This window comes from Narcine bancroftii, chromosome 2, assembly GCF_036971445.1.
Source record: "Narcine bancroftii isolate sNarBan1 chromosome 2, sNarBan1.hap1, whole genome shotgun sequence".
Classification (NCBI taxonomy): domain Eukaryota; kingdom Metazoa; phylum Chordata; class Chondrichthyes; order Torpediniformes; family Narcinidae; genus Narcine; species Narcine bancroftii.
Window position 1 is genome coordinate 200,624,653 of NC_091470.1, and position 24,702 is coordinate 200,649,354.

General features: G+C 46.4%; 1 protein-coding gene across 7 annotated transcripts in view; it reads left to right on the plus strand.

The window, feature by feature from the left end:
• Positions 1 to 24,702, plus strand: part of LOC138754984 (disks large homolog 4) — a 264,622-nt gene that overhangs the window by 147,754 nt on the left and 92,166 nt on the right. For 5 of the 7 annotated variants that reach the window (XM_069920090.1, XM_069920092.1, XM_069920096.1 and 2 more), the window contains 2 exons: positions 18,221 to 18,385; positions 22,638 to 22,667. In XM_069920090.1, coding sequence (XP_069776191.1) covers positions 18,221 to 18,385; positions 22,638 to 22,667 — 195 coding nt within the window. The remainder of the gene's footprint in view (positions 1 to 18,220; positions 18,386 to 22,637; positions 22,668 to 24,702) is intronic. The other 2 variants (XM_069920091.1, XM_069920094.1) reach the window with 1 other exon arrangement.

The following is a 24,702-nucleotide window of genomic DNA, read 5'->3' on the forward strand; positions in this document are numbered from 1 at the left end:
GTGCAACACATTACTAGTGGAGGCAGTTGCATCAGATAGTATGTTTAAGAGACTTTTAGATATGCAAAGTAAATTACAAGCAGTTGGGAATTGGTGTCCATAAGAAGCTATTTTGTCCCATCGGTCTGCCCTGCCACTCAGTCATGAACTGATCCTGTTTCTCACTCACCCCCATTGCCCAGCCTTCTCCACATAACCTTCGATACACTGGCTAATCAAAAACCTGTCAATCTCTGCCTTAAATATACCCCATGACTTGGCCTTTGCAATAGCTAGTGGCAACAAATTCCATAGATTTGCCACCCTCTGGCTGAAGTAATTCCTCTGCACTTCTGTTCTAAACAAATGCCATTCAGTCTGAAGTTGTACCCTCTTGTCCTAGACTCTCCCAGCATGGGAAACAACCTTTCTAGACCTACTGTCCAATCCTTTCAACATCCAAAATGTTTCAATGAGATTCCCCCCTCCCCCCCCCCCCCACCCATTCTCCTAAATTCCAATGAGTACAGGCCAAGAGCTGTCAAATGAACCTTTCATTCTGGAATCATCCTTATGACCCTCCTCTGAACCCTCGTCCTTTCTTAAATGAGGAGCCCAAAACTGCTCACAATACTCCAAATGAGGTCTCACCAGTGTCTTATAAAGCCTCAGCAACACACCCCTCCTTTTGTATCCTATTCTTCTTGAAATGAATGCCATTTACCTTCAATGTCAATGGACAAAAAGATGCATGTGGATGTATTGCGCCTATTTCATGCTGTATGGCACTTTTATTCGAGCAAAATATTAAACAGTCCTGCTTTAGAATGCAGATCCGAAGGGGACAGAAGAGAATCATTTGCATCCTGTGTTACGTTGAATGTATAGTTGGTGTGCTGCTGGTCAATCAAACATTGGCTCAGAGAGTTGTGTGTCACATTATGTGGGGCTCATCCTTGTGCAAGGTGAGTCTGAACAGGAGCCTGCAACTGACATGATTTTCTCCTCTACAATTTATTCATTGGGCTTGTTCATACTAGCCAGAGAGGGAAAATTAAGTTGGGTCCTTCATAAAAAAAATGGAATCTTGAATCTTCATTTCCAATGCCAAAGAGATCAGTGTAAGAGGGAGCCCATCTTTGTTATCAGAAGATTTTTCCACCACTTGAACTCGGGCTGTTTTGACCATGTGTTGACATCCATAAATCCTGATAGTTACACATGGACCTTTAGCCTAATTCAATCATGCCAACCATGTTGTCTGTATGAAATCATCCCGCATGCCTGCGTCCAGAACATATCCCTCTAATCTTTTACTATCCATGGACCTGTCAAAATGTCTTTTAAACATTGTAATTATAATCATCTTTATTGCTTGCTCGATCTAATTACCCACCGCCCTCCATGAAAAAGAGTTGTGCCTCAGGTCCCCAGAGCCTCCCATCCTCAGAATGCCCTGTTTACTTTCAGAGACCATTTTCTGACTGGTTCCCAACCCTCAGTCTACACTGGTGTGTGTGTGCTCTAGTTTTGATCATTGTCCTCTTGTGTGTCAGTACTGCTTGAAATTCTTCCATCGTCTCACCCTCTGATAGCTCAGTGGTTAGAGCACTGGTCTTTGAGGTGCACTGGACAAAGTGTTGACTCTCTGTCTTCCTTATGGTAGACAAAGTTACATTCTAAATGTAGTATATGTGACAATAATGGGACCTTTACCTTTATCTCTGTAACCTCTTGCAACCTGTGCACCCTTCCCTATCTCTCTCACTTCCACCAATGCCTACATCCTTCCTAACATTGTGACTCTCTCCGGTACCTAACCAACCCCCCCCCCCCCCCCCCCCCCACCATGTCTACAGATAGGGTGGCACAGTTAGTGGCAGTTAATGCAATGCTGTTACAGCGCCAACAACTCGAGTTCAAATCTGGCACTGTCTGTAAGGAGTTTGTACATTCTCTCGTGTCTGCATGGGTTTCCTCTAGGTGCTCCAGTTTCCTCCCAGCCTTCAAAATGTACAGGGATTGAAGGTCAATTGGGTGTAATTGGGAGGTAATGCCTCGTGGGCCGCATAGCCTGTTACTGCGTTGTATGTTCTCTGCTGCCTCTACCCCCACCCCTCCTTAGCCCCTCAATCCCATTTCTGTATCCTCTCCAGCTTTATTTCCTACCAAGATCTTTGCCCTCCTCCAGTTCTAGTCTCTTACTTATTCCCAATCCTTAATACTCTATCACTGGTGTCTGAACCAGTACTGGAATTCCTTCCCTCAACCTCCTACTCTCTGTTCCTTCCCCTGAGAGCATCCTCAAAGCCCACCTTGACTTAGCCTGCTCTAACATGTGGCTTTCGGTCAGGTTTCAACCCATGACCTTTTCATTGCAGGAGATTGACGTTTCTGGTGAGGGGTTGTTCACCTTGACCTGAGCCAATGGGAGTTGGCTGGGTTCCAGGGCTGTTCTGCCCATTTGATTTGAGCCACCTCATGACCCCTGACTCAACCCCACCTCTCTTCAAACCCTTCACCCCCTCTCCCAACCCTTGCTCTCCCAACCCCCTACCCATTCATCTCTTCACTGCCTCTCCAACCTCTACCCTCCTACTAACCCTTTCCAATCATTCCCTCTCTCAACCCTTCCCTTTCTCTCACTCAAGCTATAATTCTCCAATCTTACTACCCTCTGCAATTCCTCAGTCCGTCTCCCAATTCCTAAAACCACCTTTCCATCCCTAATTCGCACCCCCTCACTCCTAACTGTCCTGTGCATGCTTTCCCTCTGTTGAGGATGATAAGGGCACTCTCAGAAGTGATTGGCATTGCAGATTTGTCTGTCCTCATTGCCTCACCAATGTCCTTGCAGGGAATTAAAAACATGGATTGTAAATTCATCAATGGTCTGAACCCAATTACATCTGTCCTGTGGTCTTTCAGAGATTCCCTGCCTTACACCCATGGCAAAGCAGCTACATCAGCAATGGGACTCTTGCTTTGCAGTAGTTACTTGAGCCCGAAACCAGCCATTAGGCTCCTATGTTTCATGCTGCTGTTTCTCCCTAACCATTTCCATTATTCTCCAAATACCTCCTTCAGTTCCTTTCTTCCCTGTATGGTTCTCTAATTTTGTTTTTAGCCCTCATTTTATATGGAATGCCATCAACCCCTCCTCCTAAATTTCCGGGAAAGGAAGTTTCTCCTGATTTCCCAGTCAGAATTTATCAGCGATAAATATACTGTATATCAATATATAAGAGCAGGATGTAGTTTTGAGACTCTTTTAAGCACTAGTGAGATCTCATTTAGAGTACTGAGTAAAATTTTGGGTGCCTTATTTGAGGAAAATTGTGCTGGAGTCAGAGGAAGTTCAGAGAAGATTTGCTAGAATGATACCAGAAATGAAAGGGTTCGCGTATGAGAAATATTTGTTGGCTCTTGGATGGTACTTGTTGGAGTACAGAAGGACGAGGGGGGACCTAATAGAAGCATTTTGAATACTGAAAGGCCTTGTCAGTGTAGATGTGACAAGAATGTTTCTCATGGTCAGGGATTCTTGGACGTCAATTTAGAACAGACGTGGAAAATTTTCTTTAGTCAGAGGGTTGTGAGTCTATTGAACTTGTTGCCACAGGTGACTGAGGAAGTGAGGTGCATTTAAGGCAAAGATTGACAGGTATTTGATTTGTCGGGGCATCAAGGTTACGGGGAGAAAAGCGGAGAGTGGGGCTGAGTGGGAGAATGGATCAGCTCATGGTTAGAATGATGGAGCAGACTCGATAGGGTAATGGGTTTACTTCTGTTCCAATATCCTGTGATTGTCTGAAATTGTTGGAGTGTTGAGTCTGGTCTCTGGAACAAGCCTTTTTGTGGTATCTTTTGGAAGGTCTCATCCCTCCATTCCCAACGAGCAGTCTTTCCTGATCTGTGCTTATTCCCATCAATTGCTTTTTTTTTGTTTGTCTTCCTCAACATTAATACTAACCAATGAATTATCTGGGCTGTGAATTGTCTCACTAATTGAATATCAGACCTTGATTTCAGCCAATAAGGAAGGTCTCCAAGGAGGGTCACTGTGTGCAGCTTAATGGGTGATCTGAGTGGCCAATGCTATCTCCAGGTTCCCAGAAAACCATAGAACTCTACAGCGCAGAAACAGACCTTTTGGCCCTTCTAGTCTGTACTGAACTATTTTTCTGCCTAGTCCATTGACCTGCACCCTATCCCTCCATACCACTCCCATCCATGCAACTGTCCAAATCTTTAATGTCAAAATTGACTTTGTATTCACCAATTCAGCTGGCAGTTCGTTCCACACTTCCACCACTCTCTGCGTGGAGAGGTTCCTCCTAATGTTTCATTTAAACTTTTCCCATTTCACCTTTAACTCATGTTGTTCAGTTTTTATCTCACTCAAACTCATGGGAAAACCCTGCTTGCATTCACTCCGTATAGACACATCTAATTTTGTATACCTCTATCAAATCTCCCCTCATTCTTCTGTGCTCCAGTGAATAAAGTTCTAACCTATTTAATCTTTCCCTATAACTCAGTTCTTTAAGTCCTGGCAACATCTTTGTAAATATCCTCTGTACTCTTTCAATCTTATTGATTTCCTTCCTGCAGTTAGGTGACCAAAACTGCACATAATACTCCAAATTTGGCTTCACTAATATCTTGTGTAACTTTACCATAACATCCCATAGTCAATACTTTGATTTATGAAGGCTAATGTGCCAAAAGCTCTCTTTATGACCCTAAATACCTGTGACGTGACTTTCAGAGAATAATGTATCTGTACTCCCAGATCCTTTTGTTCTACTGCACTCATCAGTTCACAGTGTATGTCTACCATTTACAGTGTATGTCCTACCTTGGTTTGTCCTTGCAATGTGCAACACCTCACACTTGTCTGCATTAAATTCCATCTGCTATTTTGAAGCTTATTTTCCAGCTGGTCCAGATCCCTCTGCAAGCTTTGAAACCCTTCCTCGCTGTCCACTACACCTCCATTCTTGATGTGATCTGAATTTATGCATCAACATCTGGCCAGAGGAGACTGGGGTGATGCGAAGGCTCAGCAAGTAGAGCTTCTGCCTCACAGCTCCATTCACTTGGGTTCTGTCCTGACCTACAGCGCTGTCTGCATGGACTATAGAACACAACAGCACAGAAAACAGGCCATTTGGCCCTTCTAGTCCAAGCCGACCATTATTTCACTAGTCCCATTGACTTGCTCCCATTCCATAACCCTCCAGGCCTCTCCCATCCATGTATCTATCCCATTTATTCTTAAAACAAGATTGAGTCTGCATTCACCACATCAAATGGCAGCTCATTTCACACTCCCCTAATGTTCCTCCATAACCTTTCCCCTTTCAGCTTTAAACTATGACCTCTCATATTTATCCCTCTCAATCTATGTGGAAAAAGCCTCCTCGCATCCACTCTGTCTATACCTCTCATAATCTTGTAAACTTCTATCAAACGTCCCCTCATTCTTTGCTCCAAGGAATAAAGTCCTAACCTATTTAATCTTTCCCTGTAACTCAACTCCTGAAGACCCAGCAACATCCTAGTAAATCTTCTTTGCACTCTTTTAATCTTATTGATATCCTTCCTGTAGTTAAGTGACTAGAATTGCACCAATGTCTTAAACAACTTCAACATAACATCCCAACTCCTATACTCAATACTTTGATTTATAAAGACTAAGATACCAAAGGCTTTCTTTACAACCCTGTTCACCTGCAACAACACCTTCAAGGTACAATGTATCTGTATTCCCAGATCTCTCTCCTCCTCCACACTCCTTAGTGCCCAACCATTTATTGTGTATGTCCTACCTTGGTTTGCCTTTCCAAAATGCATCACCTCACACTTGTCTGCATTAAACTCCATCTGCCATTTTTTGGCCCATTCTCCCAGTTGGTCTGGATCCCTCTGCAAGCTTTGAAAATCTTCCTCTGTCCACAAAACCACCTATCTTTGTGTAAAAGTAAAGGTTCCATTATTGTTACATAACACTACATTTAGAATGTAACATATATGAAATTCTTTAACTTTTGTCTACCATAAGGCAGACAGAGAGTTGCCACTTTGTCCAGCGCTCCAGTAACAGCAAACTTGCTGATTCCATTTACCACATTATCATCCAGATCACTGATATATACAACAAACAATGGTCCCAACACGGACCCCTGAGGCACACCACTAATCATAGACCTCCAGTCTCAGAAGCAACCATCCACTACCACTTATCTGTTTTCTCCCATTCAGTCAATTTCAAATCCAGTTTACAACCTCTCCACAGATACCCAGTATCTTAACCTTCAGAACTATCCTCCCATGTGGGACCTTGTTGAAGGCTTTACTAAAGTCCATGTAGACAACATCCACAGCCTTTCCTTCATCTACCTTCTTGGTAACTTCCTTGCTTCCTTAATCAAGCCATGGCTGTCCAAATACCTATATATCCTATCTCTCATAACTCCTTCCAATAATTTACCTACTACTGACATCAGGCTCACCAGCCTATAATTACCTGGTTTATTTTTGGAGGTTTTTTTTAGCAACAAGACAACTTGAGCTGCCCTGGCACCTCACCTGTGGTTAAGGACATTTTGAATATATCTGCCAGGGCCCTTGCAATTTCTACTCTTATCTCCCTCAAGGTCTGAGGCAATATCATATCCGGCCCAGGTGATTTATCTACCTTTATTCACTGTAAGTTAGCAAGCACCTCCTCCTCCTCAATCTCTATATGTTCCATGACACATTTCCTTTCCATCCTTATGCGCTATGCCAGTTTCCTGAGTAAATAGTGATGGAAAAAAAACTGTTTAAGATCTCCCCCAATACTTGAGGCTCCACACATAATTGACCACTCTGACCAATTTTATCCCTTTTATTCTTAATATACTTGTAGAAACCCTTGGTGGGTTACCCTTCACATTATCTACCAGAGCAACCTCATGTCTTTTTGCCTTCCTGATTTCCTTCTTGAGTATTTACTTGCATTTTTTGTACTCTTCAAGTACCTTATTAGCTCCTTGTTGCCTATACTTGCTATACACTTCCCTCTTCATCTTAACCAGATCACCAATATCCCTTGAAAATCAGTGTTCCCTACACCTCTTAACTTTGCCTTTAATTCTAACAGGGACATGCAAACTCTTCACTCTTGAGAGTTTCCATGTTTTCCCTTTGACTTACCCTTTCCTCCCACATCCCAAAGACTTACTGCTGTAAATTGTACCCCTGTGTGCACAATTTGGGGGAGGAGGAGATTGCTGATGGAATGTACCTACAATAGGTCACGGGGGGTGGGATTGCTCCGCGAGACAGCATGGAGCTGTTGGCCAAATGTCAAAGAGGAATCTAGCAATATGGATTTGATCAGTTAAAACACAGGCTTGTGATCCTTCAGGAATGATAGATCTTGACAAGCCAGGCCTGGGAGAGTTGTGACCCAATCACTATTGACCAGGAGATTTGTTCCTCTATTTTTTGTCAGCATTTAGCAACCAATTTTTCTCAACCCTGTATTTGTTATTTCAAATACCCCACTGACTTCCAGAATCAGGTAAATGGTTATTTGTATGTTTTGTAGTAACGTTATTAATATTATACACCATTGGCTACCATAGGTTTTAATTAGCATGGTTAAACAGCCAGAAAATCTCCCATCATCATTGCTCTGGCTGAGTCTGAGTTATACCTGACCTAGGATATGTTCACTGTGGAAGGGGCCACACTTTGAGATCGGCGGTGCAGAAGTCACAGTCTGCACTGGCTGGGATTTGAATCGAAAGGAGGTTTTGTGTGTGGGAGTTCTCAGGTAGACTTCCTGTTCAGAAGAAGCCTGCTGCTTTTAAAAGACTCTCATCTCGGACTCTCGTTTCAACATGGGGAGTTTGGGATGGTGTACTCTGAGGAGAACTGAGTTATCAACATAAGACTGCCCTGTTTTGGAATATAGTTTCATACAGTGGTCTAGTTTTTTTTTGTAAATATGCTGGACCCATCTTCCGAAAGACCTGGGACCAACAGGAGTCGCACTGGGTCAGTGACATCAACGGCCTCTGTTGCTAGGAATTCTTCCACATCACTGAAAGATGAGAATGGGGTCATGATACTTGCCCTCAACTATCACAATTGGAAAATGCACAAAGCCAATGGTGGGGAGCGAAGGCACCTCGACTTTCAAAATGTTTTGTGCAAATAGCCTACATTGTAAATTAATGTTCTACAGTACAACTCCGATGATCCAAAATGGTCAGGTCTCGGCCTACTTTGGATAAATGATATTTTCAGATAACTGGTCAGTTTTATTAAAAACAGCAAATCACTTGTAATAACAGCAAATAGAGCTTTTTTATCACAAAATAATGTTTAATTTTCAACAAAAAAACAAAACAAACAAAATAAGATAAATCCAACGCCAAAAACTCGAAATTCTACTCAGAGGTTTTTCCAAAATTCCAAACGTTTTTCAACCTGTGACATCAGTTTGGCTCCAAAAGAATTTTTGATAACTGAGCATTTCTGATTGTTTCAGACATCCTCATTTATCCGAAAAATTTCAGAGGCAAAAAATGACGTCATTTCGGCTTCGAAATTTTTTGGATAAATAAGGATTTCTGATTTTTATGAAATTCCTCAATTATCTGAAAATATTTTCAGAGCTGAAGAGACATCATTTCCAGGTTCAAAAAATTTGGACAACAGGATTTTGGAAAATCCGATTTTGGACAATCGGAGTTGTAACTTGTAACTTTTGGATTAAGAATAATAAAGGGGTGGTATTTATTTACCACCAAAAAGTTTTTAAAAAGTGGAGATGCTGAGGGCGTGCTGCGCTGTAGGAAGGGCAGTACTGAGGGAGTGCCACTCTCTAGGAGGTGGAGTGCAGAGGGAGCTTCACACTGTGGGAAGAGCAATGCTGAGGGAGCTCCACACTGTGGGCAGGGCAATATTGTCAGAATGTCACATGGTGGAAGGGGCAGTGCTGACGGAGTGCTGCACTGCCAGAGGGCCAGTGCTCGAGTTTGTAGAGAAACAGATGGGATGGAGGGGAGAATAAAAACAGGATGAGTGTCAGTGTGCAGTTAATGGCCAGTGTTTTCATGTTGTGTGACCCTGAATTTGGGAGCCTGTCTGGCTGCCTCTCAGTTAGAATGAATAGATCCATTGGTGCTGACTGGACAAGAAAAAGGAGACAGTGTCCCCACAGCAGCATCAGGAAAGCAGCTGACTTTGATTTCCCTGTCTGTAGTAGCTTGCTGTGCCTGGAACAGCCTGCATTATGACCCTGAAATAGAGGACCTGGGGGCAGTAATGTACTGTGGACTGTTCTTGAATGGTGAGGGTTCCCAGGTGAAATGCTAGCTGTGCTTCAGGACTGATACTCTTCGTGCTGGGAGCTCCTTGTCCGAACACATCCTTTCCATCCTGAGCATTGACCTCAGTTAGCAAAAGCTGGGGTGATAGAGCCTGTCAGTCAGCTTGTGGCCTGTGACTCCGGGAGCTAGTGATACTGCACTGCCTTCAGTTTCCACCCCAACTTGTTCGGTAGTGGGAGGCCGTTGCTAGGTAGTGGGTGCTTGCCATGCATTGAGCTTCTTGCGTTGCCAGTTCAAAAGATGGCGCTGATCCTAGCCACTGTGCAGCTGAATCCTACTGTTGAACAGGGCTCCAGGAAACTGCCCCTCCAAATGCATGATGCTCGTTCAATATTGTCGCTCCCACGGCACTGCCTGAGAATAGTCTCCGAAACAAAGGATCCTCCCTCAAAATTGCCCCTCCCACAAATGGTGCTTCCTCTCCGCCCCTCACACAGTATGGGGCTCCTTCACTGCCTGTCCCACAGTGCAACACTCCTTCAACGCCCCTCCCATAGTGCAAGGCTCCCTCACCGCTCCTCCCACAGAACTGCACCCCCTCACTGCTCTCCTACAATGCGGAGTTCATTCACTGTCCCTCCTACAATGTGGAGTTCCCTCACTGCCCCTCCTACAATGCAGCACTCCCTATCGCCCCTCCCACACTGCAGCACTCCCTCACTGGCCTCCCCCCCCTCAAATTGTGCAATGCTCCCTCCCACTATGCAGCTCTCCCTCTCTGTCCCTCCCACACTGTGGCACTCCCTTATCACCCCTCTCATTGTGGGACACTCCCTCATCACTCTTCCTAGAGTCGGTGTTCCCTCATCACCCCTCCCAGAGTGCGCCACTCCCTTGTCACCCTTTCCAGAGTGCGGCGCTCCCTCGTCACCCCTCCCAGAGTGTGGTGCACACCCTCATGGCCCATCCCATAGTGTGGTGCTCCCTCAGTTCTACCACACATGATGCCAGTGAGGATTATGGACCTGAGATTTTTTGAGGGTGCCTCAAACCCACTATAGAGAGTGGATAGCTGTCTGCCCAACAATGTGTAGGGAGAAGGTGGTGTGAGGCCAGCCCTGTGTCTGCTCCTTCCCCTCAGTGGCGTGGCCACAGTTGAGGTATTTACTGTACATTCTGCAGACTACACAATGCTGCTTTGCTACTGCTAACAGTCAAGTGCCCTTTAGCCTTGCTGTCAATTCTCAGTTTCTTTTCCTACTCAGCTACTTGACAACCATCTTGTCTGTTCCTTCTAAGGTGCTGGGCATTGATATAGAACTTAAAATGTTGTGGAACCGTTCAAAGGATGTGGAAGCAGAGTGGTTGTTGCACAAGCAGATGGAATTCAGGATCATTTGTCTAGAGAGACAAGTTGAGTCTTTGGGGAATTTATATTAAAGTAATTAATTTATTGGGGTATTTTTAGATAAACTACTCTCTGCAACAGTAACCATAAAATCTCTGAATAGACCGGAAACCTGCATTGATTGCCTTGTCTGGCCCATGTCCACCAATGTGTTTGGCTATTGATTCAGGGACATTTATGGATGGAAAGTGGATGCTGGCCTTGTCAGCAACATCCACACCACACCACAGAGAAAAGAGAGGCCTGTGAGGAATCAGAAACAGGGTTGGACAGTCAACCACCACTGGAGACCAAATAGTGCATGGGTGAAGTCATAGGAAATCAAAGTACAACGCTGGAGAAACTCAGCAGGTCCACAGCGTCCTTTATAGAGCAAAGATAAAGATACAGAACCGACACTTCGGTCTTGAACCCTTTATCAAAGTAAGCCCGAAACATTGGTTATTTTTATCTTTGCTCTATAAAGGACACTGTGGACCTGCTGAGTTTCTCCAGCTTTGTATTTTACTTCAGTCACGGTGTCTGCAGACTTTCGTGTTTTACTTTTGAGGTTTTAGGAAATATCTTGGAGGAGTTTTAAGGGGTGAGTTCAGAGCACGGGGCTCAAGCAGCCAGTGGCACATCTGCTGGTTGGGAATTGGGAATGATGGTGAGGATAGGATTGGGATAGTTGTTTCTCTGGTGAGTGAAGTAGTTGAGGGTGGTCTTGTTTTGGATCCACGAATGGAAGTAGGTGGAGGCTCAGGAATGGAGGTGCTGCTGGGGCACAGGACTGTACAGGTCCTTTGCTCCTTTGGTTCAGAGTCAGAAGGAGGAGGTAAAATCGTTACTTCGAGTTGAGACAGGGTGACAGAGCTTCAATCACATTTTGGGCTTTCTTTCTTGGGATCATAGGGAAGCTTGATTAGCATAATGGTTAGCTCAACATTGTTACAGCGCCAGCAATCGGGAATGGGGTTCAAATTCTGTGCTGTGTGTAAGGAGTTTGGACGTTCTCTCTGTGTCCGCATGGGTTTTCTCCCGGGGGTTGTAGGTCAATTGGGGCACAGGTTCGTGGCCTGTAACTGTGCTGTCTGCCTGCATATTTTTTTTTAGAAAATTTGGTATTGCTGGCATGCCCAGAATTTACCCTGGGAAAGGTTGGCTGCGCTGCCATCATGCACCACTGCAATCTGTATACAGTTGTTGGGGCTTAGAGACACAGGATTTAGTGATAAAGAACTGCAAGTCTTTTGGAGAGGGAGCAAAGGAGGTTTCACTAGGATGATCTTGGGAATGAAAGGGTTTGTTCAGACGCTTGCCGGCATTTTCTCATACTTCGATGAAGGGCTCAAGCCTGAAATGTCGGTGCTGTATCTTTCCCTTTGCTAGATAAAGGACACCGTTTGACCTGCTGAGTTTCTCCAGCATTTTGTGCTTTTAGTTCAACCATGGTGTCTACAGAATTTTGTGATTTACTTCAGGAATAGAGATACTTCACTACAATTAGATAAGGTTCTGGCAGGGCAGCAGCTGGGATAATGTACAATGGGAGTTTATTGGCCCTCCATAAATGTTTGGGACAAATACTTTTCTTTTAACCTTTATTTGCCCTATACTCCACAATTTTAAATTTATAATCAAACAATTCACATGTATTTAAAGTGCATATTCCAGATTTTATTCAAGGTTTTTTGTAGACATTTGGTTTGACCGTGTAGAAATTACAGCTCTTTTTATACAAAGTCCCCTCATTTCAGGGCATCATAATGTCTGGGTCATTTGGCTTCATAGGTGTTTGTGATTACTCAGTTATGTTTAATTGCCTCATTAACGGAGGTATAAGAGAGTTTGCTTCTAAACGTTTGATCACCTTTGGAGTCTGTAATTGCAATTTTACAACATAAGGATGAGAGTTAGGCTGAAAAACAAGAATAAAAGGTAAGAGACATCACCAAAACCTTAGGATTACCAAACATCATTAAGAAGATGATGAGTTCAATAATTACAAAGGGACTGGAGGGCCAAGGAAGATTCCACCGCTGATGACAGAAGAATTCTCGTTATAATGAAGAAAAATCCCCAAACTCCTGTCTGGCAGATCAGAAACACTATTCAGGAGGAAGGTGTGGATGTGTCAATGACTACTGTCCGCAGAAGACTTCATGAACAGAAATACAGGCTACATTGCAAGATGCAAGCCGCTAGTTAGAAACAGGACAGCCAGATTACGGTTTGCCAAGAAGTTTTTAAAAGAGGCTGCAAAATTCTGGAAAAAAGTCTTGTGGACGGATGAGACCAAGATTCACCTGCATCAGAGTGATGGCAAGAGCAAATTGAGGAGGAGTAAATGAACTGCCCAAGAACCAAGGCATTCCACGTCATCTGTGAAACATGGTGGTGGGGGTGTTATGGCCTGAGCATGTCTGGCTGCCACAGGTCCTGGCGTTCTTATCTTCATTGATGATGTCAATGCAGATGGTAGCAGCAATATGAATTCTGAGATGTATGGAAATGTCTTATCTGGTTAAGTTCGAGCAAATCCCTCCAAACCTATTGGATGGTGCTTCATCCTACAGCAAGACCACGATCCCAAACAGACTGCTAAAGCAACAAAGGAGTTTTTCAAAGCTAAAAAGTGGAAAATTCTTGAATGCCCGCTCTAAATCCATTTGAGGATGCCTTCCAATTGCTGAAGAGGAAACTTAAGGGGACAAACCCTTGAAACAAGCAGAAGCTGAAGATGGCTGCGGTAGTGGCCTGGCAGAGCAGCACCAGAGAAGATGCTCAACACTTGGTGATGTCTATGAATCACAGACTTCGTGCAGTCATTGCAGGCAAGACTTATGCAACATGACTACTTTAATGTACAGACCTAAATATTACGGTGCCCTGAAATGAGGGAACTAGGTATAAAAAATGTTGAAATTTCTACATGGTCAAACCAAAATGTACACAAATAAGGAATGAAATCTGCAATCTGCACTTTAATCACGTGAATTGTTTGATTACAAATATAGAACTGTGGAGCATATGGGCAAATAAAGGAAAAAGTGTCTTTGTTCCAAATATTATCGATGCACTGAAATTCTTACTTGCTGTAGCCATATTCTTTTCTTTGGCTTGGCTTCGCGGACGAAGATTTATGGAGGGGGTAAAAAGTCCACGTCAGCTGCAGGCTCGTTTGTGGCTGACAAGTCCGATGCGGGACAGGCAGACACGGTTGCAGCGGTTGCAGGGGAAAATTGGTTGGTTGGGGTTGGGTGTTGGGTTTTTCCTCCTTTGCCTTTTGTCAGTGAGGTGGGCTCTGTGGTCTTCTTCAAAGGAGGTTGCTGCCCGCCAAACTGTGAGGCGCCAAGATGCACGGTTTGAGGCGTTATCAGCCCACTGGCGGTGGTCAATGTGGCAGGCACCAAGAGATTTCTTTAGGCAGTCCTTGTACCTTTTCTTTGGTGCACCTCTGTCACGGTGGCCAGTGGAGAGCTCGCCATATAACACGATCTTGGGAAGGCGATGGTCCTCCATTCTGGAGACGTGACCCATCCAGCGCAGCTGGATCTTCAGCAGCGTGGACTCGATGCTGTCGGCCTCTGCCATCTCGAGTACTTCGACGTTAGGGATGAAAGCGCTCCAATGGATGTTGAGGATGGAGCGGAGACAACGCTGGTGGAAGCGTTCTAGGAGCCGTAGGTGATGCCGGTAGAGGACCCATGATTCGGAGCCGAACAGGAGTGTGGGTATGACAACGGCTCTGTATACGCTTATCTTTGTGAGGTTTTTCAGTTGGTTGTTTTTCCAGACTCTTTTGTGTAGTCTTCCAAAGGCGCTATTTGCCTTGGCGAGTCTGTTGTCTATATCATTGTCGATCCTTGCATCTGATGAAATGGTGCAGCCGAGATAGGTAAAATGGTTGACCGTTTTGAGTTTTGTGTGCCCGATGGAGATGTGGGGGGGCTGGTAGTCATGGTGGGGAGCTGGCTGATGGAGGACCTCAGTTTTCTTCAGGCTGACTTCCAGGCCAAACATTTTGGCAGTTTCCGCAAAGCAGGACGTCAAGCGCTGAAGAGCTGGCTCTGAATGGGCAACTAAAGCGGCATCGTCTGCAAAGAGTAGTTCACGGACAAGTTTCTCTTGTGTCTTGGTGTGAGCTTGCAGGCGCCTCAGATTGAAGAGACTGCCATCCGTGCGGTACCGGATGTAAACAGCGTCTTCATTGTTGGGGTCTTTCATGGCTTGGTTCAGCATCATGCTGAAGAAGATTGAAAAGAGTGTTGGTGTGAGAACACAGCCTTGCTTCACGCCATTGTTAATGGAGAAGGGTTCAGAGAGCTCATTGCTGTATCTGACCCGACCTTGTTGGTTTTCGTGCAGTTGGATAATCATGTTGAGGAACTTTGGGGGACATCCGATGCGCTCTAGTATTTGCCAAAGCCCTTTCCTGCTCACGGTGTCGAAGGCTTTGGTGAGGTCAACAAAGGTGATGTAGAGTCCTTTGTTTTGTTCTCTGCACTTTTCTTGGAGCTGTCTGAGGGCAAAGACCATGTCAGTAGTTCCTCTGTTTGCGCGAAACCCGCACTGTGATTCTGGGAGAATATTCTCGGCGACACTAGGTATTATTCTATTTAGTAGAATCCTAGCGAAGATTTTGCCTGCAATGGAGAGCAACGTGATTCCCCTGTAGTTTGAGCAGTCTGATTTCTCGCCTTTGTTTTTGTACAGGGTGATGATGGTGGCATCACGAAGATCCTGAGGCAGTTTTCCTTGGTCCCAACAAAGCTTGAAAAACTCATGCAGTTTGGCATGCAGAGTTTTGCCGCCAGCCTTCCAGACCTCTGGGGGGATTCCATCCATACCTGCTGCTTTGCCACTTTTCAGTTGTTCGATTGCCTTATATGTCTCATCCAGGGTGAGAACCTCATCCAGCTCTAGCCTTAGGGGCTGTTGAGGGAGCTGGAGCAGGGCGGAATCTTGGACTGAGCGGTTGGCACTGAAAAGAGATTGGAAGTGTTCTGACCATCGGTTGAGGATGGAGATCTTGTCGCTGAGGAGGACTTTGCCATCTGAGCTGCGCAGCGGGCTTTGGACTTGGGGTGAGGGGCCGTACACAGCCTTTAGAGCCTCGTAGAAACCCCTGAAGTCGCCAATGTCCGCGCTGAGCTGGGTTCGTTTGGCGAGGCTAGTCCACCACTCATTTTGGATCTCCCGGAGTTTGCGCTGAAGATGGCTGCATGCGCGACGGAAGGCTTGTTTCTTCTCTGGACAGGACGGCTTTGTAAGGTGAGCCTGGTGGGCAGCTCGCTTCTTTGCCAGCAGCTCCTGGATTTCCTGGCTGTTTTCGTCAAACCAGTCCTTGTTTTTCCTGGAGGAGAAGCCCAGTACCTCTTCAGTGGATTGCAGTATGGTAGTCTTCAACTGATCCCAGAGGGTTTCAGGGGTACGTAGGATATACCAGTTTCAGTGGTTAAAATATAGAATTATCTACAGGCCAGATCTCTTTACCTGTGCATGAGTGAGTGCAAATCTGGTTTATTCCTGGGATGGTAAAAGCAGGTGACATTTGTACTCCCCTGGAGGATATCTAATTGAATCAATGTTGACAGGTTAATTCCCCCAGGTGGGATGCGCAGCCCCAGGAACCACTTTCTCCAGGGTCAACAGGGATGGGGAGAAATCTCTTCACAAAGAAGTGGGGGGAGGTTTTGGAGAGCCATGGAGATTCAGTCACTGAGTTTGGTCAAGACTCAAAAGATTCACGGTTTTCAAGAGAATCGGTATCAAGGAATTCAATCATTAGCTGAACTGAAAGCTGCTATGGTTCAAATTCTTACCATTCAGAAATGTGACCGAGCTCTATGTTAAATTCTAACTCAGTGTTAAAGGCGGGCTCAATTTTAATGTTTAAGAAAAATTTTGACAGGTACATGGATGGGAAAGGTGCGGAGGGCTATGGGCTGGGTGCAGGTCAGTGGGACCAGGCAAAAAATGGTTCATTGCAGACAAGAAGGGCCGAAGGGGTCTGTTTCTGTGCTGTAGTGTTCTCCGGTTCTATGGAGTAGTGTCAGGGAAGATCAGTCATAACACTGGACAACGAAGACTTTGCTTCCTGAACAGTTTTAGACACTGACACACGAGGCATGAGATGCTGAGTCCAAATTTTTTAAAAAGCGGCAAAACATTTTTTGTTGAACTAATGCAATTATGATTGATTAAACATGCCAAATTTAATAAAAGCTAATTGAATATTTCTTCAACTTCCAACATGATACAGTAAATTGAAATTATCTTGAAATTGTCAACCATAATCCCTAATTTTTGTCCAGGTAGTAAATATTTTGAAAAAATTTGTTGTCCAGTGTAATTTTATTCAAGGATACAGCAAGAATGAGGGTGCACTCCAGGATGCGTGCTTAGCACTCTGCTCTACTCATTATACACCCATGACTGTGTGGCCAGGTACAATTCCAATGCCGTCTACAAGTTTGCCGATGACATCACAGTTGTGGGCAGAATGGCAATGAAGAAGCCTGCAGAAGGGAGATAGATCAGCTCGTTGAGTGGTGTAACGACATTAACCTTGTGCTCAATGTCAGCAAAACCAAGGAGATGATTGTGGACTTCAGAATGAAGTCAGGGGAACATGACCCAGTCCTCATCAAGGGCTCAATAGTGGAGAGGGGGTTCAAGAACTTCAAATTCCTGGGTGGTCAATATCTCTGAGGATCTGTCCTGGATCCTCCACGTTGATGCAATCTCAAAGACGGCCCGCCAGTGGCTATACTTGGTGAGGTGTCTGAGGAGATTCAGGATGTCACCGAAGACTCGTAAACTTCTACAGGGGTACCGTGGGAAGCGTTCTGACCAGTTGCATCCCTGCCTGGTACGGAGGCGCCAACTCTCAGGACAAGAATAAACTCCAGAGGGTTGTTTACTCGGCCTACGACATCATAGGCACCAGACTCCACTCCGTCGAAGACATCGACAAGGCAGTGTCTTAAAAAAGTAGCCTTTCTCCTCAAAGACCCACCCACCACCTGGGCTGTGCCCTCTTTTATTTTGTATTTTTGATTTTCCAAAGATTCATGAAAATCCAATAAATAAAATATTACGTTCTCTTTCCATGTTATATGATTAACAGAGTTCTAATTTCCCCCTTCCTTAAGGCCAGGCCCTCTTCACTCTGCTATCATCGGGAAAAAGGAACAGGAGCCTAAAGACGAGCACTCAGCGAGCAGCACAAGGACAGCTTCTTCCCCTCCCCACCATCAGATCCCTGAATGATCAATGAACCAAAAACGCGGCCTCACTTTTCGTGCACAATTACTTTTATTTTGTATAGTAATATTGTAAGATGGTTATAATATGAATGTTTGCTCTGTGACGCTGCTGCAAGACACCAAATTTCATGACTTGTTCATGACAATAAATGCTGATTCTGAAGTAGCCTATTCCTGGTGGGAGGTAAGAATGTGTACATCTGAGGGGCAGTACAGGGAGGCTGATCATTGCCCTGTCCGTTTTCCAGAAATATCGGTACCAAGATGAAGACACCCCGCCCTTGGAGCACAGCCCGGCACACTTATCCAATCAGATGAAGGGGCCAGAACTGGTGCACGTTTCAGAGAAGAACCTGTCACAGATTGAGAACGTACATGGCTATGTGTCGCATTCCCACATCTCCCCGATGAAGGTACGACCCTTTCAATTGGTTACAAATTAACCAGATTCACTGGTGCAGCCCCTCCCGCTGCTCATTGCTGAACCAACTGTGGGCACTCTTGGCACAGAACTTAAACATGGAATGTGCTCAATGCTGGCAATCCCATCTCTAGTGTCTCTCCCCTCGTCCTCAGAGTCTCCAACCCCATTCCTGGTGTCACCCCTCCTGTCCCTGGTGTCTCCCCTCACATCCCTAGTGTCTCCCCTCCTTTCCCCAGTATCTCCCCTCCCATCTCCAGTGTTTCACCCTCCCAACCCCAGTGTCTCCTACTCCTGTCCCCAGTGTCTCCCCTTCCATCCTGTGTCTCCCCATCTGTCCCCAGTGTCACCCCTCCTATCCCTAACATCTCCCCTCCCACCCCATTTCTCCCCTTCCGTCCCCAGTGTCTCCCCTTCCATCCCCAATGTCTCCCCCCAGTCTTTGTCACCCCTCCTGTCCCCAATGTCTCCCCTCCCATCCCCAGTGACTCTCCTCTCGTTCCTAGTCTATCTTGCCATTTTCTGTCTTTTCTCCCACCTGTCTCCCCCCCCCCCCCCCCATTTTCTGTATCTTCTGTCGTTGCCAGTGTCTCACCCCATCACCATTCGCAGTGTATTCTCCTTTTACTGTTCCCAGTCTTCCCTCTATTCCTAGTCTCACTCCATCCAGAGTTTTTTGTGCCCATTATCTTGGGCTTCTTTTTCACCAAACTGTGGATCTGCCCTGGGACGGATAGCTCCATCCTTATCCCAGGATCTTGTCAGGTTGTTCCTGGGTTTGGCCTCCTGCTTGGGGGCAATCCGTGGAGATTGTCGGTCTGCCTTGAAGCCCCAGACTTTCCTGCCCAGCTCAGGTTGGTTAAAATGGAGAGAGGTAGGGATTACCACTGACATAACCCCACCCCTGACAGTGTTAGCCCTGTGGAGATTAGCTGTTTGTGGTGTGTGTGGCTTCTGTTTGATGTTGGAGGGCTAGATGTTTATCCCGAGCTGCTTCAATGAATGACAGGAGTACTGGAGTTTGCTTTCAGATTCACAGCTGTGTGCCCAACATGTGTCCAGCACCCGTCCTTTCTATTGCCCGACCCTTTGGTGAACTTACTCCGCTATTTTTCTTTAAATTGGGTTTACTAGGGGTTGATCCTATTCCCAAAAGAGTTAACTGTTCCAGTCAGCTCCTCACCTCTGTCTCCCACACTTTGCTCTGGAAAAGGAAAGGGTGGGATTGGTTGGAGGCCCTACCACAGACCATTGAGTCTTTCTGAGAGCAATAGGTATCGATGGTCAGACTCCACCTGATGATTGTCTGCCAATGGGATGACCCTAGGGCAGAAGCTTTTTTTTGGGGGGGGGGAGAGAGGAGTATTCTCTTGGGGCTGAGGGTAATTAAGGGTGGAGACAGCGAAGGGCTGAACCAGTTTGGGGGGGGGGGTGGGATTCCAGCAGGGATTTGTCACCCTGGTTGACCATTTCATCCCACCTTCAGCCTTAATCCAATCCTTTCATCTGACCTGAGTCCAACCCTGACCATTTCACTTGAACCTCACCCCAAGCCTCAACCACTTTCAGCATGAACCCAATCTATGGATATTTTTTAATGAAATGAGACAGTGATCACCGTAACAGGCCCTTCCAGCCCATGAGCCTGTGCATCCGAATTACACACAATTGACCTACAACCCCTATACATTTTGAAAAGTGGGAGAAAACTGGAGTACCTGGAGGAAACCCTTGCAGACCTGGGAAGAACATACAAATTCCTTGCAGACAGCACCAAATTCAAACCCGGGTCACCGACACTAACATTATGCTATCTATAATCTATGGCTATGAACCAGAGCCCACACCTACTAATCCCATGACTTCTAACCCTGCCTATTCACACTCTCCTGAACGGCTATCACTGATCCCTGGAGCATGTTATTGGATTATTTAACTAGGTCAGAGCATCAGTAGGGAGTAAGAGGGGTTAAATCAGATAGTTACAATGGTTAAATCGAGGAAGGACCTCTGCCTTGCCAGGGGTCTCCTGCTGCTGAACTCTTGGGTTGCAATGATCAGTATGCAGAGTGGGAAGGCGAGGGGGTGGGGGTTGATATATGCCTCATCAAAGCCTCAGCAGGCAAGTGAATGGAAGAAATTGGCGGCAACATGGGCCTCTGGCTCCATCCTGTGGAATCCTGGTAGAGTGCAGCTGTTGAAGAGTCAGCAAGGAGCCTCACCCATGTTGTCCCAGTCCTTGGAGTGTGTGAGAGGGAAGTGCAGAGGGAGATTCGCTCTGTACCTGATAATGCGAGTGTGTGATAGGACAGTGTAGCAGAAGCTTCACTCTTTGACCGACCCCGAAAGTGTGTGATGGGACAGCGTAGAGGGCGCTTCATGCTGTGTCTGACCGTGGGAGTGTAATGGGATGGTGTTGAAGGAGCTTCATGCTATGTCTGACCCTGGGAGTGTCTGATGGGATGGTGTAGAGGGAGCTTCGCTCTGTGTCTGACCCCAGGAGTGGGTAGTGGGACGGTCTCAAGGTAGTTTCACTTAGTTTCTAACCCTGGGAATGTGTTATGGGATGGTATAGAGAGAGCTTCATTCTGTGTCTAGACCTGGGAGTGTGTGATGGGACAGTGTAGAGAGAGTCTCACTCTGTGTCTGACCCCAGGAGTGTGTGGTGGGACAGTCTCAAGGGAGCTTCACCCTGTTTCTAACTCTGACAGTGTGTGATGGATGGTGTACAGTGAGCTGTACTCTGTGACTGATCCCAGGAGTGTGAGATGAGACAGTGTAAAAGGTATTTCACTCTGTGACTGACCTTAGGGTTGCATGATGAGACGGCATAGAGGGAGCTTCACTCTGTTTCTGACCCCGGGAGTGTGTGATGGGATGGTGTAGAGGGAGCTTCGCTCTGTGACAGACCCCAGGAGTGTGTGATGGGACAGTGTAGAGGGAGCTTCACTCTGTGACTGACCACAGGAGTGTGTGATGGGACAGTGTAGAGGGAGCTTCACTCTGTATCGGATCCCTTGGAGTGTATGATGAGATGGTGTATAGGGAGCTTCACTCTGTGTCTTGACCCCAGGACTATATGTTGGGATGGTGTAGAGGGAGCTTCATTCTGTGTCTGGCCCGGGAGCGTGTGATGGGACACTCACTCTGTTTCTGACGCTAGGACTGTGTGGTGGGACAGTCTCGAGGGTGCTTCACTCTGTTTCTAACCCTGTGTGATGGGATGGTGTGAAGGGAGCTTCACTCTGTGTCTGACCCCGGGAGTGAGTGATGGGATGGTGCGGAGGGAGGTTCACTCTGTGTCTGACCCTGTGTGATGGGACGGTGTGAAGGGAGCTTCACTCTGTGACTGACCCTGGGAGTGTGTGATGGGATGGTGCGGAGGGAGCTTCACTCTGTGTCTGACGCACGATGTCCCTGCCCTGGGGATTATCTTTTCTTCAATGAAAAACATATATTTCCTAAATCATTGGTTGGCAGCTCTTCACATTCGCTGTCTTCCCCCATGACACTGAGTTTGGGTCTGCTGGATCCAGTGTGCTGGGCTACTGATACAGACAGTGAATCCTCTTTCCCCCCAAGGCCGGCTGCCCTACCCTTGCCTGGCCATGAGGTGCAGGCTACTCTACCGAACTCACTCATGTGGATGTTTCTGATGTGTGAACTGCAGCAGTAAATGCTGGTGGACTGTGGAAAGCATCATTGACTTTACACAGTTTTTAGCAAAGGCCAGGGAAGGCTCTCTTAGGATAGGGGAGAGGGTGGCGCTGAACGTAGGTGGAAACTGCACCTTCACCTACCCCCAGAATTGGTTCTTAAATACCCACCCCTGGATGCCTCAGTGCTATTACTGAGGGGCTAAATGGCCTTCTCCTGTTCCTGTGTAATTGTTTAAGGGGCTGAGCTGACTCTTCCCGTTCCTGTGTAATGGATCGAGGGGCTCAATGTCCTCCTCCTGCTTCCATGCAACAGTTTGTGGGGCTGAACGGCCTCTTTCTTTTCCCATGTAACATATGAGGGGCTGAACGACCTCCTCTTGTTCCCATGTAACAGTTCAAGGAACTGAACGACCTCCTCCTGCATGACCTCCTCCTGCATGAGGGGCTGAATGGACTCCTGTTCCTGTGTGACGGTTCAAGGGGCTGAACGGCTTCCTGTTACCGTGGCTCACTGTGTGTCTGATAGGCTTGTTGTGTCAGAGCTGCTTTGATTTGCACTCACTAATTATCATCCCTTTACTGCAGCAAATGGATCCAGCTGAGCTCTGCATCCCGGTAAGTCCCTCAATCCTGTCAACATAAAGCACAGCCTCTGTCTTTGGAGGATAAGGAGTTAAATGCTGTGGTCCCTTAAGGGGTATCTGAGCGGCAGAGAGATAAACCTCTCCCTTGTGTAAAACCATAGGGTACAAGTTCTGGTTTGGAAGGGGTGTGGGGAAGCTGGACTCAGAATGCAGTGCCTGAGTGAGGTTGAGGTTCTCAAGGGAGAATTATCTGGCAAGACAGGGTGGGTTATGGAACAAGTTGCTGTTAAATGGGCCAGCCTGCCCAGGCAGAAGGGCTTCTTGACCAAGAGATCTGGGGTGCAAGGGGAATGGAGCCAAGATCTGTGTCAGAGGCAGGCTGATCAGGGAGATTTTCCTCACACAGGCATTGTATCCGGGTGAAATTTTCCCCGAGTCACGCAACCCCGATCATCAGTGACCATTGATCGCCTCCTCCCAGCTGGACACAATAATTGCACACATACATGAGGGAGGGTTCACAGTAATTATCTTTCCCTGCTTCCGCCATTGCCTTTGCTTTCTGAATAGTATGGTGGAGGGGCTGAAAATCTTCGATCCTTTGCAAGCAATACGGAGTGCTGAATGGTATTGAGATTGAGTGAGAGAGAGAGAGAGAGAGAGAGAGAGAGAAGGTCACACGTGACCTTCGACCCATAACAAATCCATTGGCGTTTGATTCCTCTCGATGATCTGATTGGACTGGAGTTTGTATCTTCTGTCTTCACACCACCCAATAGGAAGATCTTACCCTTGAGAAATCCAAGTTATGATGTAGCCTGGTAGCGCAAAGGTTTCCACAGCAACGGGCATTAAACCTGATGTCTCCTGAGCGCCAAGCAAAGGTAAATCTTCCTGCAGACATGAATATACTCACCTCCAACCCAAGACATTATTCTTCCGCTGACAAGAGAGGAGAGACAGTGAGAGTGGGGGAGAAACTTTGAGATGGAGGATGACGGAGTGCGAGAGAGACAGGAGGAAAGAGAGGGAGAAAGTGATAAGGGTAGAGCTGGAGGCATGAAAAACTGAGGGGGAATCAGAAAAAGAGAGAGTAGATTGAGAGACAGAAAAACCAGGATGCAGAGAGAGAGAATGAAAGAGTTCACAATGAGGAAATGTCATCTCAGAATTAAAGACAATAGGAACAGACGGCTATTCAGCCTTTCAAGCCTGCTTCACCATTCAGTATGATCATGGCTGATTATCTGACAACAGTCCCCCCTCTCTCTCCTGCTCTCTCTCTCTCTCTGTACCTCTTGATCCCTTTAGCCATCAGGGTCACATCCAGCTCCCTTTTGAATATATCTAATGAACCAGCCTCAATACTGTGGCAGGGAGTTCCACAAGTTAAGAAGTTTTTCCTCATGCCGGTCCTAAAAGGCTTACAGAAGACATGAGAGCAAATCTCAGTTATTCAGCCCATTGAGTCCACCGCACCATCTAACCTTGAGCTGATCCATTTTCCCATTCAGCCCCCTACCCAGCCTTCTCTGCATAACCTTTGATGCCCTGGCTAATCAAGAACCCTTATCCTTGAACTGTGACCAATTGTCTTGGACTTGCCCAACATCAAGAATGTTCTTCCTGCATCTACCCTGTCTTGTCCTGTCTCATGACCTGCTTTCTTCCACAGAGTGGGTGAGTCTCTCTCTCTCTCTCTGCCTCTGCCTAATCCCTGCATCGTCTTCCTCTCCCCCCCCCCCCCCCTCCACTCCCTTCACACCTCCAAACCACTTCCCCCTATTGTCTTTTTGTACAGTATGGTGAGAATGCTGCCAACAAGTTTTGCTACCTGGGCAGCATTCTCACGACGTAGAGATTGAGTCAAGAACCAGAAAGGCCTGCTTTGCCTTTGGTCAGCTGAAAGATTGGGTTGGGTCACAGAGCATCAGGTCGGCCACCAAGTGCAAGGCTGTTGTCATATCAGGGCTTGCTATATGGATGGGAGACGCGGTGCCCACATCAGAGTTACTTACATCAGCTTGACCAGCTGCAGCAGCGTCACCTACGTTCTCTGATGAAGA